The sequence below is a fragment of the Charadrius vociferus genome, unplaced genomic scaffold (assembly GCF_000708025.1).
Source record: "Charadrius vociferus isolate BGI_N301 unplaced genomic scaffold, ASM70802v2 scaffold549, whole genome shotgun sequence".
Taxonomy (NCBI): domain Eukaryota; kingdom Metazoa; phylum Chordata; class Aves; order Charadriiformes; family Charadriidae; genus Charadrius; species Charadrius vociferus.
Genome location: NW_009650103.1, coordinates 2552956 through 2566447, shown reverse-complemented (window position 1 = coordinate 2566447; position 13492 = coordinate 2552956). Strand labels below are relative to the sequence as shown.

Here is a 13492-nt window from a genome sequence, read left to right as displayed (position 1 = left end):
TTTTTTTTTTTTTGAGAGAGAGAGATGTTGGTTCATTTCTCCTGCATACAGCCTCTGTGATCCTGGAGCCTTCTTGCAGCTTAAGTGACTTTACAGCCACCTGGTTCAGTGGTACTGCTGATGGCTCTTGAGAAGCTGGGTGTCCTCCACTAGATGGAGCAGAGACACTAAAATGGGAGCTCTGTGCTACTATTCGGGCAGTATCTGCTCAGAGAAGGTATAATCCCACCCAAGGGTGAATCATGCTGTGGGGGTGCAGGCCTGTGGGCTCCTGCGTTTCTGGGAACACACCCTATGAGCAGAAGGTATTGAACAGGGTGACAAGAAAAATGTTTAAATGCTGATCAACCCGCCCAAACCTCTGAAAAGGGAGTTGCAGTCACGCCGAACCTCCCCCTGCGCCCCCATGTGCTTTTTTTATCCCATCGCCCCCCACATCTGCTCGCTTGCAGAGCTGAGCAGGCTCTGATGAGCGGTAGGTCCCTGCCTGCTTCTGCAAACAAGTGGTGGAACCTGCTCCAGAGGCACCCGGGTGTCTGGCTGGGGTGGGCTGCGCTCGGGGGGCAAGTGCTGCCTGGGGCAGGTTTCACATTCACCTGCTTTCTCTGGCTTCTGAAAACAAGAAGCAGCACCGTGGAGGCATTGTAGAAACAGGTCAAGATCTGCTTGGCTGTTGCACACAGTTGCGGTTTGTGTATGCGTCCCGGGTGACGCCGTGCTGGTGTTCACCAGGAGAACGCTGCGTGCCTGCCGAGGTCTCTCCTGGCCATGTTCTTGCTGATTTAGCTCTGGGCTGTTGTGGAACTAAAGGGCTGGATGTTACATGTCCTCTTGATGCACTGTGCATCTCTAGAGAGGAGTCTGTGCTGTGCGCGGTGGAAGCTGGACAGGAGCTCTGGCTGCTGCTCTTGGGCTGGTGCTCACAAACGAAGCCGAACTGTTCTGGGCCATTGCTACGCTGCTCAGCTTTTTGCCACTGTGGGTGCGGGTCTGTTTCTCATCCCCTGATCTTACTCACCTCAGCATAAGAAGGGTTTTAAGATGTACGGTGCATTTAATTTTCCTTTGTAGAACACTTCTGTGGGTGAAAGCATCGCTAGGAGGCCTGGCCGTTAGCGCTCTCGAGGAGGCCCTGGGCGGGCGGCTGTGCTGCTGGGTTTTGCCCAGCATTTCTGTGGTTGAGGAGTTTCCTGTTTTTCAGGGTGGGAGAAGGAAGAGCCTGCTGGAGTCTGGGAAATGCCTATGTCTCCCTGGGGAGCCATGAACAAGCTTTGCACTTTGCAAGGAAACATCTTGAAATCTCCCAAGAGGTAAGAGAAGTTGGTTCAGATCAGAGGGAACCAGTCGCCCCCCTGTTGAGAGACTTTATTTTATGTCATAGAAGTTGTATTACTGTAGTTCTCTTGCTCTGACTGCTCTGGAAAGCCCTTATCTATGTGCTGTTTCAATGGTGTCTTTAAGAACTACAGAGCTTGGCTGGAAAATACTCTTTTTATGGGAGGCTCCCAGCCTTCCCCTTAATTACAGCTAGACATTTGCTGTACGTTGCTCTTAACTGATATCCCCGGGTGAGAAAGAACCTCGGGACTAGTTGTCTGGTCTGCTGGCCAAGGTGGTGTGTGCCCAGCTGGTGTGAAGGAACTAAGATACCTCTTGGTGTCCACTCTCTTAGTAAGACCCCCCTTTCCTGAGCACAAGGCTGTGAGATCCTGACTGAGATGGACCTTGTGATTCCACCTGTGGTCTGGCTCAATTTCCTGGCAAGTTAATTACCTGGAGAAAACAAGGCCAGCTTCTACCTAGTGGTTGGGTGCCCTAAACCTGCTGTATTCTGCACCGCAACAGAGTGCGTGTGTGACAAGTTATTTCTTCTCAGTAAAGCCAGCGGGGGGGGTCTCAGCTGTGAGGTGGTAAACTCTCACATTGTCCTCATGCAATCGATTGCAGACGCTGGACAAGCACAGCCTGAAGCCCTGTACTGCTGCAGCACCGTTTAGGGTTTTGTGTGTGCAGCTCTTCTGGCTTTTGCAGACATGCTTGCCCAGCGAGCTGCAGCTTTCCTGGTGCAAAAACATATGGCATTTTTAGGTGGCTCAGAAGTACAGAAAGCAAGAGTGCCATTGTTTGCTCTTTCTAGTGTGTTATGAGGAAATCAGCCGTGGCCTCTTTAGTCTTCTCCAGATGAAGAAATTGCCCTATTGAAGCACTAATTGAAATCACCAGATGTAAGTGCTTTGTGTGTTCTCCTGCCTGTCTATTAGGTTGGCTAAATCTTGGGGTAGGGCTGACATACCATCCTTGTTGTGTATTTAATTATACTTATCAGACGTGCAGAAGAAATACTGTTCTCTGGCCCTGTACGTTTTAAGACAAATTAACTTTTCCAGCTTTAGTCTGCTAGGACTGGTGCAGTGTGGGGCTGATTACTCAGAACCAGATGGCAGCTCGGCAGCGTGCAGTGCAGATGGGTGGTGACGGGAGGACAGGAGCTGTAGTGGTCCTGGTGGCTCCTGGAGATGGAGGGGAAACCCGACAGGGTGGGGGCTCACAGCGGTGTTCTCGTTCTGGGGTGATGTCTGTGATTACAGGGCACGTCAGGAGTGGGTTCCTCATGGCAGGTGGCTAATAAACTCTTCCACATCGTTAATTACGGAGCAGTACAGAGACTGTCCGCTTGTGAGGAGAGCCTGCATTAGCTGCTAGCAGCTAGTGATTCTCTTCTAAAGCTGGTGTTTTATTTCAGCCTTGGGAACCGAATGAGCTCCTTGTCCTATGGTGGCAAGCACCAGTGTTTTGCCAAGGAAAAGCCTAGTGAAGTTAAACCTTTTCACACTCATGCGTTTAGCTCCCTTCCCATCACCCTTTTCCCCCCTTCTACCCTGACATAAATCTGATGGTTATATTTGAATCCAAATGAAATCTGCACAGAGTATAAGCACATTTGGAAGATGCTGCAGGCTGATCAGAGGTTGCTGAAAAATTTCTTCTGAAACAGCTGGAGTGAGGGACATAGGCCTGGGGAGCTGCCCCAGCTCTGACACTGCTCTGGAGTACTTTTCCCATCTCTGTGTGTGGCAGAAGACAGGGCTCTGCTATGGTGTGTGTGGTAGGTCCTGTCTAGGATGGTTCTGCCAGGGTGCTCCTCTGATGTTAACGGGGCCTTGGAGAGGATCTGGAATGAGTGGAAGTCGGAGCAGCATTGAACAGAGCATCAAGGACTGCAAGCCCTGACCAGGACATAGTAATTTCTCTGGAGATGATGTGAACAGCAAATCTCTTGTAACTGGTGGGGGATTTATGCCTGATGATAAGCTGTTTGATCTGCCTCCCTTTACTAGCTCTTAGGGCTTCGTCATAAATAATGTGGGGATTTATGATTTTGTTCTAGGGTGGCTCACCCTGCAGTCTATCTCAAAGGACCACAGAAGAGCTGTTGCAAGGCGTTTAATGGGGAGTGAGGCCGCTCCAAGGGAACGGCCAAGGTCTTCCTCTGTAACAGAGGCTGCTGTTCCTCTAGAGATTAGAGGCTGTTTCTGAGTGACCTCTCTGTGCTCGCTGGTGATATGCAGCACCGTAATTTTCTTGTCTGGTTAAACTTTGAGGAGGGCCCAACAGCGTGTCTTGTAAGTCCCCATTTTAAGTAGCAGGAGCCACTGGAAAGATCTCTTCCTGAACATGTAATGTAGTCTTCCTCAGGCTCAGTGAGAGATGGGAATTTGGAAAAAATTGGACTCCAAAAGATTTTTGGAGTCTTGTGAGGGTAGATCACTAGGAACAACTCAAAGCTTGTGCGGACCTGAGCCGGGAGAGAAGGGCTTTCAGAACATCCAAGCCCTAAGTGTGACACTGCCCACATAGCCACATCACTATCAGCCGGCGGGTGCTCAGTAACTATGGAAATACTTGAGGAAGGGGGTTGAGAGTTTTGGGGCGCTCTGCCAACCCTTATGCGGCTACAGGACAGACCAGATGTGCACATTTACCTCTGTCGCAGTTCTGCAGCAGTGGGAGACCTGTGCCCCTCGGTTCCTTGTGCCAAACTCTGCAGAAATGTGTTTTGAGATGCTGCCAGTATGTAGCACAGCATGCATGGACCCTCTCCCAAATTACCACTGAAGAATAGTTTTGCACAGTTGCTTTGGTGCTGGAAGCTGAGCTGTATGATCTGTCAGGGTGTCTCCAAGCTCTCTTCTGGCTGGCTGCGTGTTTGCTTTGATACGGGACTGGCAAACCCTTTGCTAGGGGCTGTTTGCTTAGAACATGCTGCCTTTTTAACCAGCTGCCCTGTTGCTTTTCACCCTGTAGATCGGGGACCGGAACGGCGAGCTGACGGCGCAGGTGAACATGGCCCAGCTCAAGTCAGCCCTCGGTTTGGGCCCTGGGGATGAGGACATGGGTACAGCTCATCACTGCTCTGGCTATGAAGCACAAGGTGAGTTTCAGGGGCTTTTGCTGGCATTGAAGGGTCTTGGGAAGGATGTGGTATGGTACGTGGGGAGGGGAGGTGTTTGCAAGTGGGCAACATGGGAGGAAATATGAATGTCAGAGCAAGATGAACCTATCCAAGTGCCTTTACCAGACAGACTGTGGTATGTTTGCTCTGTGCTTTCCACAAGCTACAGGGAAGGATCCGCCCCAAACAGGGCACAGAATGAGTTAATTGAATTAGTCTGCATTGGGAATGAAATTCCATGTGCCAAGCAGCAAATCAGCTTTTGTCTCTTTTAAAGCTCTGCAGGGCCCTTTTAACTGATTTGACTGATAAAGCAAGCTTTGAAAAGGTGACTGACAGCAATTTTTGGCTGTTCTTGTTCTGATTAGCACCCAAGCAACAAGCCTGCAGCACGGGCTTAAAGGCGGGTTGTGAGCGTCAGCACGCTGGGTGCTGTGGCACCCCTGGAAGACCTGTAGTGATGCCTGACTTGGAAACCAAGATGTGGCAAGACTTGGTTACACATAGTACTGGGACCCAGGTCGTTCTGCCTCTGCTCCCCAGGGAGCAGGAGAGCACAGCTGGGTCCTCACCACAGCGCGGTCATCCTGCCAGCCTGACGTGTGTCCCCAACTCGGGGACTGTCTGCCTGTCCTGGAACTGCCCACTGCAGACATTTGTGGGTGCCTGGCACGGGGCACTTCCAGCTGGTTGCTCTGTCGCTGTGGACAGACTTATTAATTCACACAGACGAAACTGCATCCCGGGAGGTGCCGGCTGATTAAATATGACCTTGTTTAGCGCAAATGTGTTTTCTCAGGTGGTGTGTTCTCTTTCCTGTTGGTAGAACTGGCGTAGAGAAGATGATGCAGGGGTTGAGGCACAGTGTTCTGGGCGGGAGAAAGGCTGGCAGCGTGCGTTTGCTCTCTGTATTGATCTTGAAGGTGTAGCCTGCTACGTCAGTGTTAAATCTTTTCCTGAGGAGTGGAGCTGCGGGTGAGGGAGCTGGCGTGCCCTGCCGTGCCACATCAGGGGCTGCACTGGACCTGAGCTGTCTCCTCAAAGGCTGTGTGGACCACAACGGCTGCCCCAGCCTCCTTCTGCACATCAGGTCCCTCTTTATAACTGCTGGGAAACTTATTAGCTCGGGCCCTCTGTTTATTCCTGGCACCTGGTTAGGGGCTTCCTTTTGGCCAATTATTTTGCTCTGAAAAGGGAACAGGAAATTAACCTTGATGTTGCTGCTACTGCTGCTGGGACAGTGAAGCGGGGAGGAAACGAGCTGGTGGGGTGCCAGGTCCCCGGGGCTGGGGAATGGAAGGGTGCAGGGAGGGCTCCAAGGACAGCCCAGGCATGAGAGCACTGCATGCCGAGACACCTTTGACGGGCTGCATGGGCATATTGTGTGGAAGAGTTGCAACGGGAAGGAGTTGGGCCAGATTTATCTGGGAGAGGGGCTCTATAGCTCTGACCACATTGCACGGCCAGGAGTGCACAGCCTTTTCTTAGCTGGAAATAATTTTTAAAAAGTAAAGCAAAGGGAGTCTCTGCTCTCATAACATGCTCCCCATTGAATCTCAGCTTGAATGCAACCTGCTATGGACGGGTTAGGTGTCCCACTGCAGGTGGGACAGTGTACCTTGGGGGCCAGGGACGGTCTCAATCTAAGGAGAGCCAAGCCTGGCGTGTGGCAGTGTCCTCCACCCAGGTGGTGACACAGCTCCACTACCCCCCTGGCACAGCCCCACCAACAGAATCTGACAGCATGATACTGGGAGAGCGTGTGGCACTGAAGCGTTTGGGTTTTTGCTGAAGGCACGTGGCGCGCCTGGTCAGTTGCTGGGCTTAACGCAGAAGGTGAGGCAGGGCAAGGCAGAGCCAGCGTGTGGCCCACGGGCCGCTCACTGCCCTCCAGTGATCCAGATGTGCCTGTGCTATGTGAACATCTGGAGTCAGTAGTGATTTTTCTCTCATCTGACAGAGCCGGAGCCATTCCGGTCTGCCTGCATGGTCACTGGAGGGTGGGAAGGGGGGGCTGAGCAGCTGTAATTGGGCAGTGTTTGCTGGAGGTTGCAGTGACCTCGTTAATCTGTGGTGTCATTGCTCACGTTCCCAAGGCTGGGACTGTTGTCAGCAGAAGGATAAAGTGTTCTCTGGAGGAAAACCAGCGAATGACTGAGGTTTGCAGTGCAGGGAGGGAGGAGGGACCGCAGTGCCCGGGGCAGGTTCCCTTCAGACTAGAGCTTCCCCAGCCAGCGGGATAGGGGGGTGCTGCCCCTTGCTGGGTCCCGGGAACCTGCTGGGGAGGCAAAAATCAGCTGTGGCTGTGCAGCAGCATCTTGAGTGAGGAAGGGAGCACGAGTGTTGCAGTGCTTAGCCACGTGCAGGCTCTGAAGCATGAATCTCAGGTGGGAAAGGTGCTGTCCCTATCACATAAACTCATCCTCTCTCCAAATCTCTGCAGGGCAGCCTGCTCCCTTGGTTTCTCCTTAGCTTTTATTCTGGCTTCAGCTCTCTTATTCTGAACTTCAGTGGAAGATAAGAGAGGCTACCAATGTCTCTGAGCCCTTGAGAAGAAGGGAGGTGTATTTAATGGCTGCCAGGAACTTTAGTGCCCTCCTGTGCACCTATTAAATGATTGGAAAAGCATAATTATTTTTATTATTAATAGCAGCAATTTGCAGCAAGAGGAACATCTGTTTCTGTAATAGGAAGCAGGTGAGAGAGTTGAGATTTAAGTTGACTTCTGAACCAGCCTTGCCTCTTGATGTCAACAAATCTCATGGCAAGGAGAGCTTCCAATTTTTTTTTCTGTTCAGATTATTTCCCCTGTTTAAGGTTATAAAATGTCTGCATATTCATAAGGATGCTAAAATAATCTGATGGGGCAGGCATGTTATAAAACACATGAATTTCGTCAAGCAGGTAGAATAAAGTTTCATAAAGTTTCATAGCAAACTTGAGTTGTGGGAAAATCTGTACTGTTGGCTGAGAAACCCTGAGCCCGACCATCAGACTGTGATGTCTTTCACAGGTTACTTCTGCTTCTAAGTCTTGGGCATTGCCCTCTGCCAGGGGCCTGGGGGAGGAAGGAGTGTCTGCTGTTTTCCTGTGCTGTTTTGGCTCCTCTTCCTGAGCTCTTTGTGATTTTAATTAATATTCTGAGAGCCATTGGACGTCAGAAGACAAAGCTGGAGGCTGGGGAAGTGGGGCAGTGCTGCAAAAGTCTTGTGAAAGCAACGACCTTGTCAAGAAACGCAAACACAGAGAGCTTAAAGCAACAAACTAAAAGAAGCTAGAGAGTAGCTAAAACATGAAGCAAATAAACAAAGGCTGTGTCTGTTTCTCCAAACACCCAAAAATGTGGCCCTGAAAACTGGTCTTGCCCTCTTTCACGCACCACAAGTTAAGCATTGAGTACTGGTAGGCTTTTGCCTTTGAAGGGAAGGAAGGGAACTTGCTGTGCCTAGAAGGGAGTTGTTTTGCAGGGGCAATCATAGGCGCGTTTAGGTTGGAAGGGACCTTAAAGATCACCTAGTTCATCCCCCCTACCCTGGACATCATGAACAAGAAGTTCTGCCTGGTGCTGGAAGATGCCCCACAGTGCAAGCAGCCGGCTCTGCCCTTGGCACAGCTGCTGGCCGTGGGGTGGGGGAGCACTGGCTGCCCTTTTCTAGATGAATTAATTTGGGCTGAGGTTGCAGCATCTGCTCAGCAAGGAGTTGGCTGTGCCGAGTGCTCAGGGGTAGCAGTGAATCAGGAGCACGGAGCTGAGCCCTTTCTAGCCCAAGCCCGATGGCAGTGCCTGCCTGGGCTGTCTCCTGGTGTATGCTGAACAGACCGCAGCCTTGCAGCATTCCCCTCCTCAATTCCTCCTTGTCAGCTCTCCCCTCTGGAGGCTGGCACCGGGAGGGGAGCGTGGGGAAGGGAGTCACCCACCACCAAAGGGGTGGAGGTGCTGGACAGAGGGCACAGAGCAGCCCCAGCCAGCCTTTGTGCCTCTCCAAAGGGAAAACTGACTCTAGGCTGCTTTTCTTCCACTCTCAGCAGTGTGTCAGCCTCAGTCGCCGTCTCTGATGGCATCGGTAGCGTTAGGAGACACTGAGCAACACCTCTCCTGGCAGCTGGGTGTAGGTGGGGAGGGATGCAGATGTATCCAGAAGGCGTTGGCACGTAGGTGCTTTCAGAGCATTGTAAGCTGGTTCCTGGCATGGTTTCTGTGCTGTTTGCTGTACGCAGATGCTGCTGCCCAGCTGTGCTTAACAAGCTCTGAGGGCAGGAGAGGGCTCGACCATGAGCCTGACTCTTCCCCCGCTCTCTGCACATTTTCTGCTGGAAAAGGGCAGGCACAAGGCAAGTCTGCTGCTTTGGTGTTAGGGAGCTTCTGTGCTGGGTCCTGCTCATCCCTGCATGAGAGGCAGCTGAGCCTGGATGGGCATGAGACCCCTCTTCTTCCTGAGCAGTAGTCAGCTCTGTGTGGCTTTGAATATGGGTCTTTGCATCCTCAGTGTGGTTTTGAGCTTGCCTTCTTCACAGGAATCTTTGAACCCTTGGATCAATTAGGCAGGAATAGAAGAAACCCGCTTTTATGTTTCCCAGCCTGTTTGTTTTTGTTTGTTTCCTTGCTTTAAATGTCTTTGAAGTATCTAAGAAGTGTTTAGGGCTGCTGAAATATGCTAGATTGACCAGCCCTCTATTGATGCGAAGCAGGGAGGTGGCAGTGCTGCTAACCCATGCCAGCCTGTGCCGGGACGCTGCCCAGGGATGGGGATGTTCCTTCTCCATGGTTTGCTCACCCTTTCTGCGAAGGACTGTGCTGGGTGACAGCTGAGAGATGTGGCCCTCGGAGACCAGTGTCCTTCTGATAGTGGAACAACCCTGCTCACTGTGACTGCAGTTTTGGTGTCTCTGCCTTTCACTCGGCAGATGAGTACAGGGGGTCACATCGCTAATGACTTCAGCGTGGAACCTGCCTTGTTCTTAACAGTCAGACTGAGTAAGCATAGCAGCAATTGAAATTGCTTAATATTAAGTATCCTCAGCTATATTTGATTTTTCCCAAGAGGTGATGGGCTGCAGCTCAGCCTTTTTTCATTCTGAAAATGAAAGCCTGAGGCCGTGCTGGTTAATTGTACCTGCTTATGCAGGGATTTGATGGATGAGGTTGTTGACTGAAGCAGAGTAGCTTTTGGCCAAGTGGAAGGCAGAATGCGAAGTGGTCTGGTTGCTTTATTGTGCTCTAACAGATGTTCAGTGGAGCTTTAGCTTCCGAGCTCAGAGGAGTGCTAGCACATACGTTCCCATGTGCCTCCCAGTAAGGCACCTGCAGGACAGTGTCCAAAAAGACCTGAGTCTGTGGTGGTCCTTGCTGTGATGCTTAAGGGAGCAGGGCAGGAAGGACAGGAGCGCAAATTGCATGGGGGGCTTCTTGGGTGAAGATTTGGGACTTCTAAAGGATGCCTCTTCATTATCTTCGTAATGAGTCTTTTCCAAATCTGAGTAACCTCTGCTATTACAGCTGTTAAATCATTCCAGCAGCACTGATGGGGGGATGAAGCTCTGAGTCATTTGGATTTAAACTGTGTAATTTAGCACTCAGTTCAGACTGCCCCAGTATTGGCTTTATGAAGCTTTAAGATATTCTTCTCAAAGCGTTAAGAAGTATTTAATGTTCTTATCTCATCTTGCTCTGTACGCGAGTCTCCTTCCCAGTGTCAATGTAATGTGCAGCAAGACTTGTTGGCTCCCAGCAGAGGAAATGCTCCAGGACTGGAGGAGGGGATGTTGTGCTAATGAAACTCAGGTGCTTGTTTTATCTCAATGCCAGGGGAGACTGCAAGTGCTGGAAAGGACGATGAGGCAGAGAAGGTACAACGTGGCTTTTGGCAAAGCCATCCATTAAATCAAGGTACCTCTTGTTGTGGGGAGAGCTACTTCTTGGCAATTGCCAGTTCCTTAAGCAAACTCTTGCTCCGGACTGGGATGCCTGAAGTTCCCCTTGGCTGCTGTTCTAGGCTCCTGCAGCCATCCCAGCTCTGGGGTGTGCTGTCTGGTTCCCTGATGCAGTTTCCACAGGCAGTTTCCTTTGGTAGCCAACACGTGGGAAATGCCTATGGTTATGATGATCTTTTCTCTAACAGTATAGTATTACTATTGGGAACAAGATGCTTCTGCTTACTGTATTTTCTTGCAGCACAGAGCAAGAAAGGGACTGAGAAGAAGAAAGTTCTCTTTCTCACCCAGCTAGAATGACTTCTTATCTCTTAAAAGTTTTTTGTATGGATGACCATGGTCTGCTTTGGCACTTCACTGAGCAAAGCAAGACCCTCAGCATGAGTCACCATCATCTCTTGACTGACCTCAGGAACCATACTCCTTTGCTCAGCAGCAAGACTGGCCCTTAGCCTGGCAGGGACAAGCACTCAGACAGCAGACCTTTGCTTAGCAAAGAGACCTGACAGCTTGTGGAGGCAGAGCTCCTGAATTCCTTGTCCATCCAGTGTGGCCAGCCGTGTTCCAGTAGCTGGAAAGTGCTTGACTGCTTCAAGCTGGTGACCGATTCACAACAGCATCCAGGAGGAGGGATCAAGTACGTTGCCCCTCTTTTTAGAGGATTTTGCTGTGAGCATTTGATCACTGCAATGCTCTGACATACGTGTTGCTCTTTGTCTTGCCCTCCCTGAGTCAGTGTTCAGGACACAGCTGCAGTAATTGGGTTTGTGTAGCTGCTGGAGGTGTTGCCTGTGTTAATCACCGTGTGTCACTTTCTAGCTCAAACTGAGTTTCTTTTTGATCTCTGCTTGTTCAACACGAGCTGATAACAGAAGATGGGAGGTCATGAGGCTCTGCTATGTACTGGCAGAGAAAATCCTGCTCTTAGAAGAAAGCCAGGTGTTTCTGCCAAGCCTTTCATGGCTGTTCTTAAATTAGCCCGAGGTTACATGCCTCCTCCCAACCTGCTCCACCCAGCTCAGTTTATCTCCCAGAAAATCCTCCTGTCCCCACAACTGTTACTCTGTTAAGCAGACCATTGCCTCGGGGAGATTACAGTTATAGGAGGCCTCCTCTAACACATGGCTCCAAGCTTCCCACAAGCTCCAAGGCTTATGTTTGACTATCTGTTAGGTGTTGTGTGATTGGCTGCTCAGCATTTTCTAGATCCTGCAAATACATACCAAAATACTTCATTCTTTGGCCTGAATTGCCAATGCTTGTTTTGGCAAATAAGCCTTATTCCAGCCTTGGTCAGTTAGAGAAAAGCTAATGCACATTGCACATGTGGGGAAAAACTGGAATCGAAGATGTGCCCAACATCGTGGCAATTAGTAATAGTTTGTGTGGCCACAAGGTGTACGATCACCTTCTTATTCAAAGATTGCAGCTTTCCTGAGCTATGTTGGTTTTGCCTCCACTGGGGGAAAGTAGCTCCCTTGTGCCATCTCTGTCTCCCAGGAGGACTTTTGCTCCAGGTCTTACCTGTTCCATGTGAATGTGAAGGCTCTTCTGGCACGTGGTCCAGAGTGTCTCCTTATTCCCTCTCCCCATCTGCGAAGGCTCTGTGCTAGCTGCTCACCCTGCACGCAGTCAGCCAAATGTCAAGGGGCTCCTGAGTGCCATGTAGATGTGCAATATTGTTGTTATTTTCAGCCAGTTGTTCAGCTGTCAGACTGGATCCTGGAGGATACGAAACTCGGGTGACACATAAGCAAACCATCTTCTGCCAAATCAGGCAGATGAGCATCTTGATTCAAAAGTAACTTCTTTTTATTACCGCATATTGTATATACTTTTTTTTAAAGGAACAGTTTTGCCACAGGGGAAAAAAACTGCAAAATTGTTATTCTGGAGAAGATTTTTGTAGTGCTCAGGATCTGTCTGGAAGGTTGATATTTGCTCAGCTGTGTGCTGTCTGCGTGCCAATGAATACAGCATGTCAGAGCAAACATGCTGGAGCCCAGTCTTCCCAGCAGAAGATGTTTCATTCCTGTCTTTCTGTCTCTCAGCTCTGACAATGGAGAGCTGAGGATGGAGGGCCATGGGACCAACACATTCCTGAGGAAGTCTGATGTGACACCACATTGAAAACAGCCTCCTCACAGCTTTCCCTGGCCCTTAGCTATGGGTTGACTTTATTATTTTCACATTTACTATCCTTTCCGTTGTAAGCCATACCTGCTCTTGGCTTTTGTCTATACTGTGCAGCCAGAAAAGCCCTCAAATAATGGATAGGGAGAAAAATGCTGTTTTGCCCATCTAGCCATATTCTCAGACATGGAAGGGGCAGAGCTGTCAGGATTCCCCTGGTCCTTTCCTGTCAAAAGGATTTGGGGAGTAAGCAGATGGTCCTTCCCATGGATTAACATGCCACAGCTTGGTGCCAGCATTTTATGGCACAGTCATAAATAACTGATATTATTTGGTTTCTCTATTTAGAGAAAGGTATTGTTCTGTCCCAGTAACAACTGGGAAAACAAATACCAGCATTTATCATTCAAGTGCTGGCAATAATAGAGGTCAAGTGGATTTATAGTGCCAGAACCCATTATGTGTTTGAAGACTAATTAAAGCTTTAAATGAGATGCTTGTCCTACCAGAGGCTGCTATTTTTTTGCTCGCTTTTTTTTTTTTTTTCCTTGCTGCTCTGCTTGCTTCCTCCCCACCCCCTGCCTTTCCTCCTTGAAGAGTTTGCTGTAATAATGGAGCACGAGCTTGACAGAGCTTTCCTGATTAGATGTCAGAAGCGTATGATTTGAGATGCTCAGTGAGCATATCTCTACGGTCACTTCTGAGCTTGGTTGGGTTTACAAGACCAGTCTTCCACCCCAGACAACTGACTGGCTGGCTGGTCTAATTTAACCACATTGAACGATATTTAGAGTTGTCTGCCAAAATCAAGGTTCTGAAATGCTGGGGTCTGTGCAAGTGTGGGGAGGCACTGTCCTGGGCCTGAAGAACTCGCCCAAAAGACAAGTCAGTATCTCAGTTAATACATGGACAGAGAGAAATGACCTTTTCGTGAAAATACAGCAAGTGCTTATGCCAAGATTTGTTGTGTTCTTT

General features: G+C 49.8%; 1 protein-coding gene across 1 annotated transcript in view; it reads left to right on the top strand.

Moving 5' to 3' along the window:
• The window catches only part of GPSM1 (G-protein signaling modulator 1), a 57433-nt gene that overhangs the window by 8787 nt on the left and 35154 nt on the right, over positions 1-13492 (top strand). Inside the window, exons 8-9 of the mRNA XM_009892262.1 lie at positions 1202-1310; positions 4306-4432. Coding sequence (XP_009890564.1) covers positions 1202-1310; positions 4306-4432 — 236 coding nt within the window. The remainder of the gene's footprint in view (positions 1-1201; positions 1311-4305; positions 4433-13492) is intronic.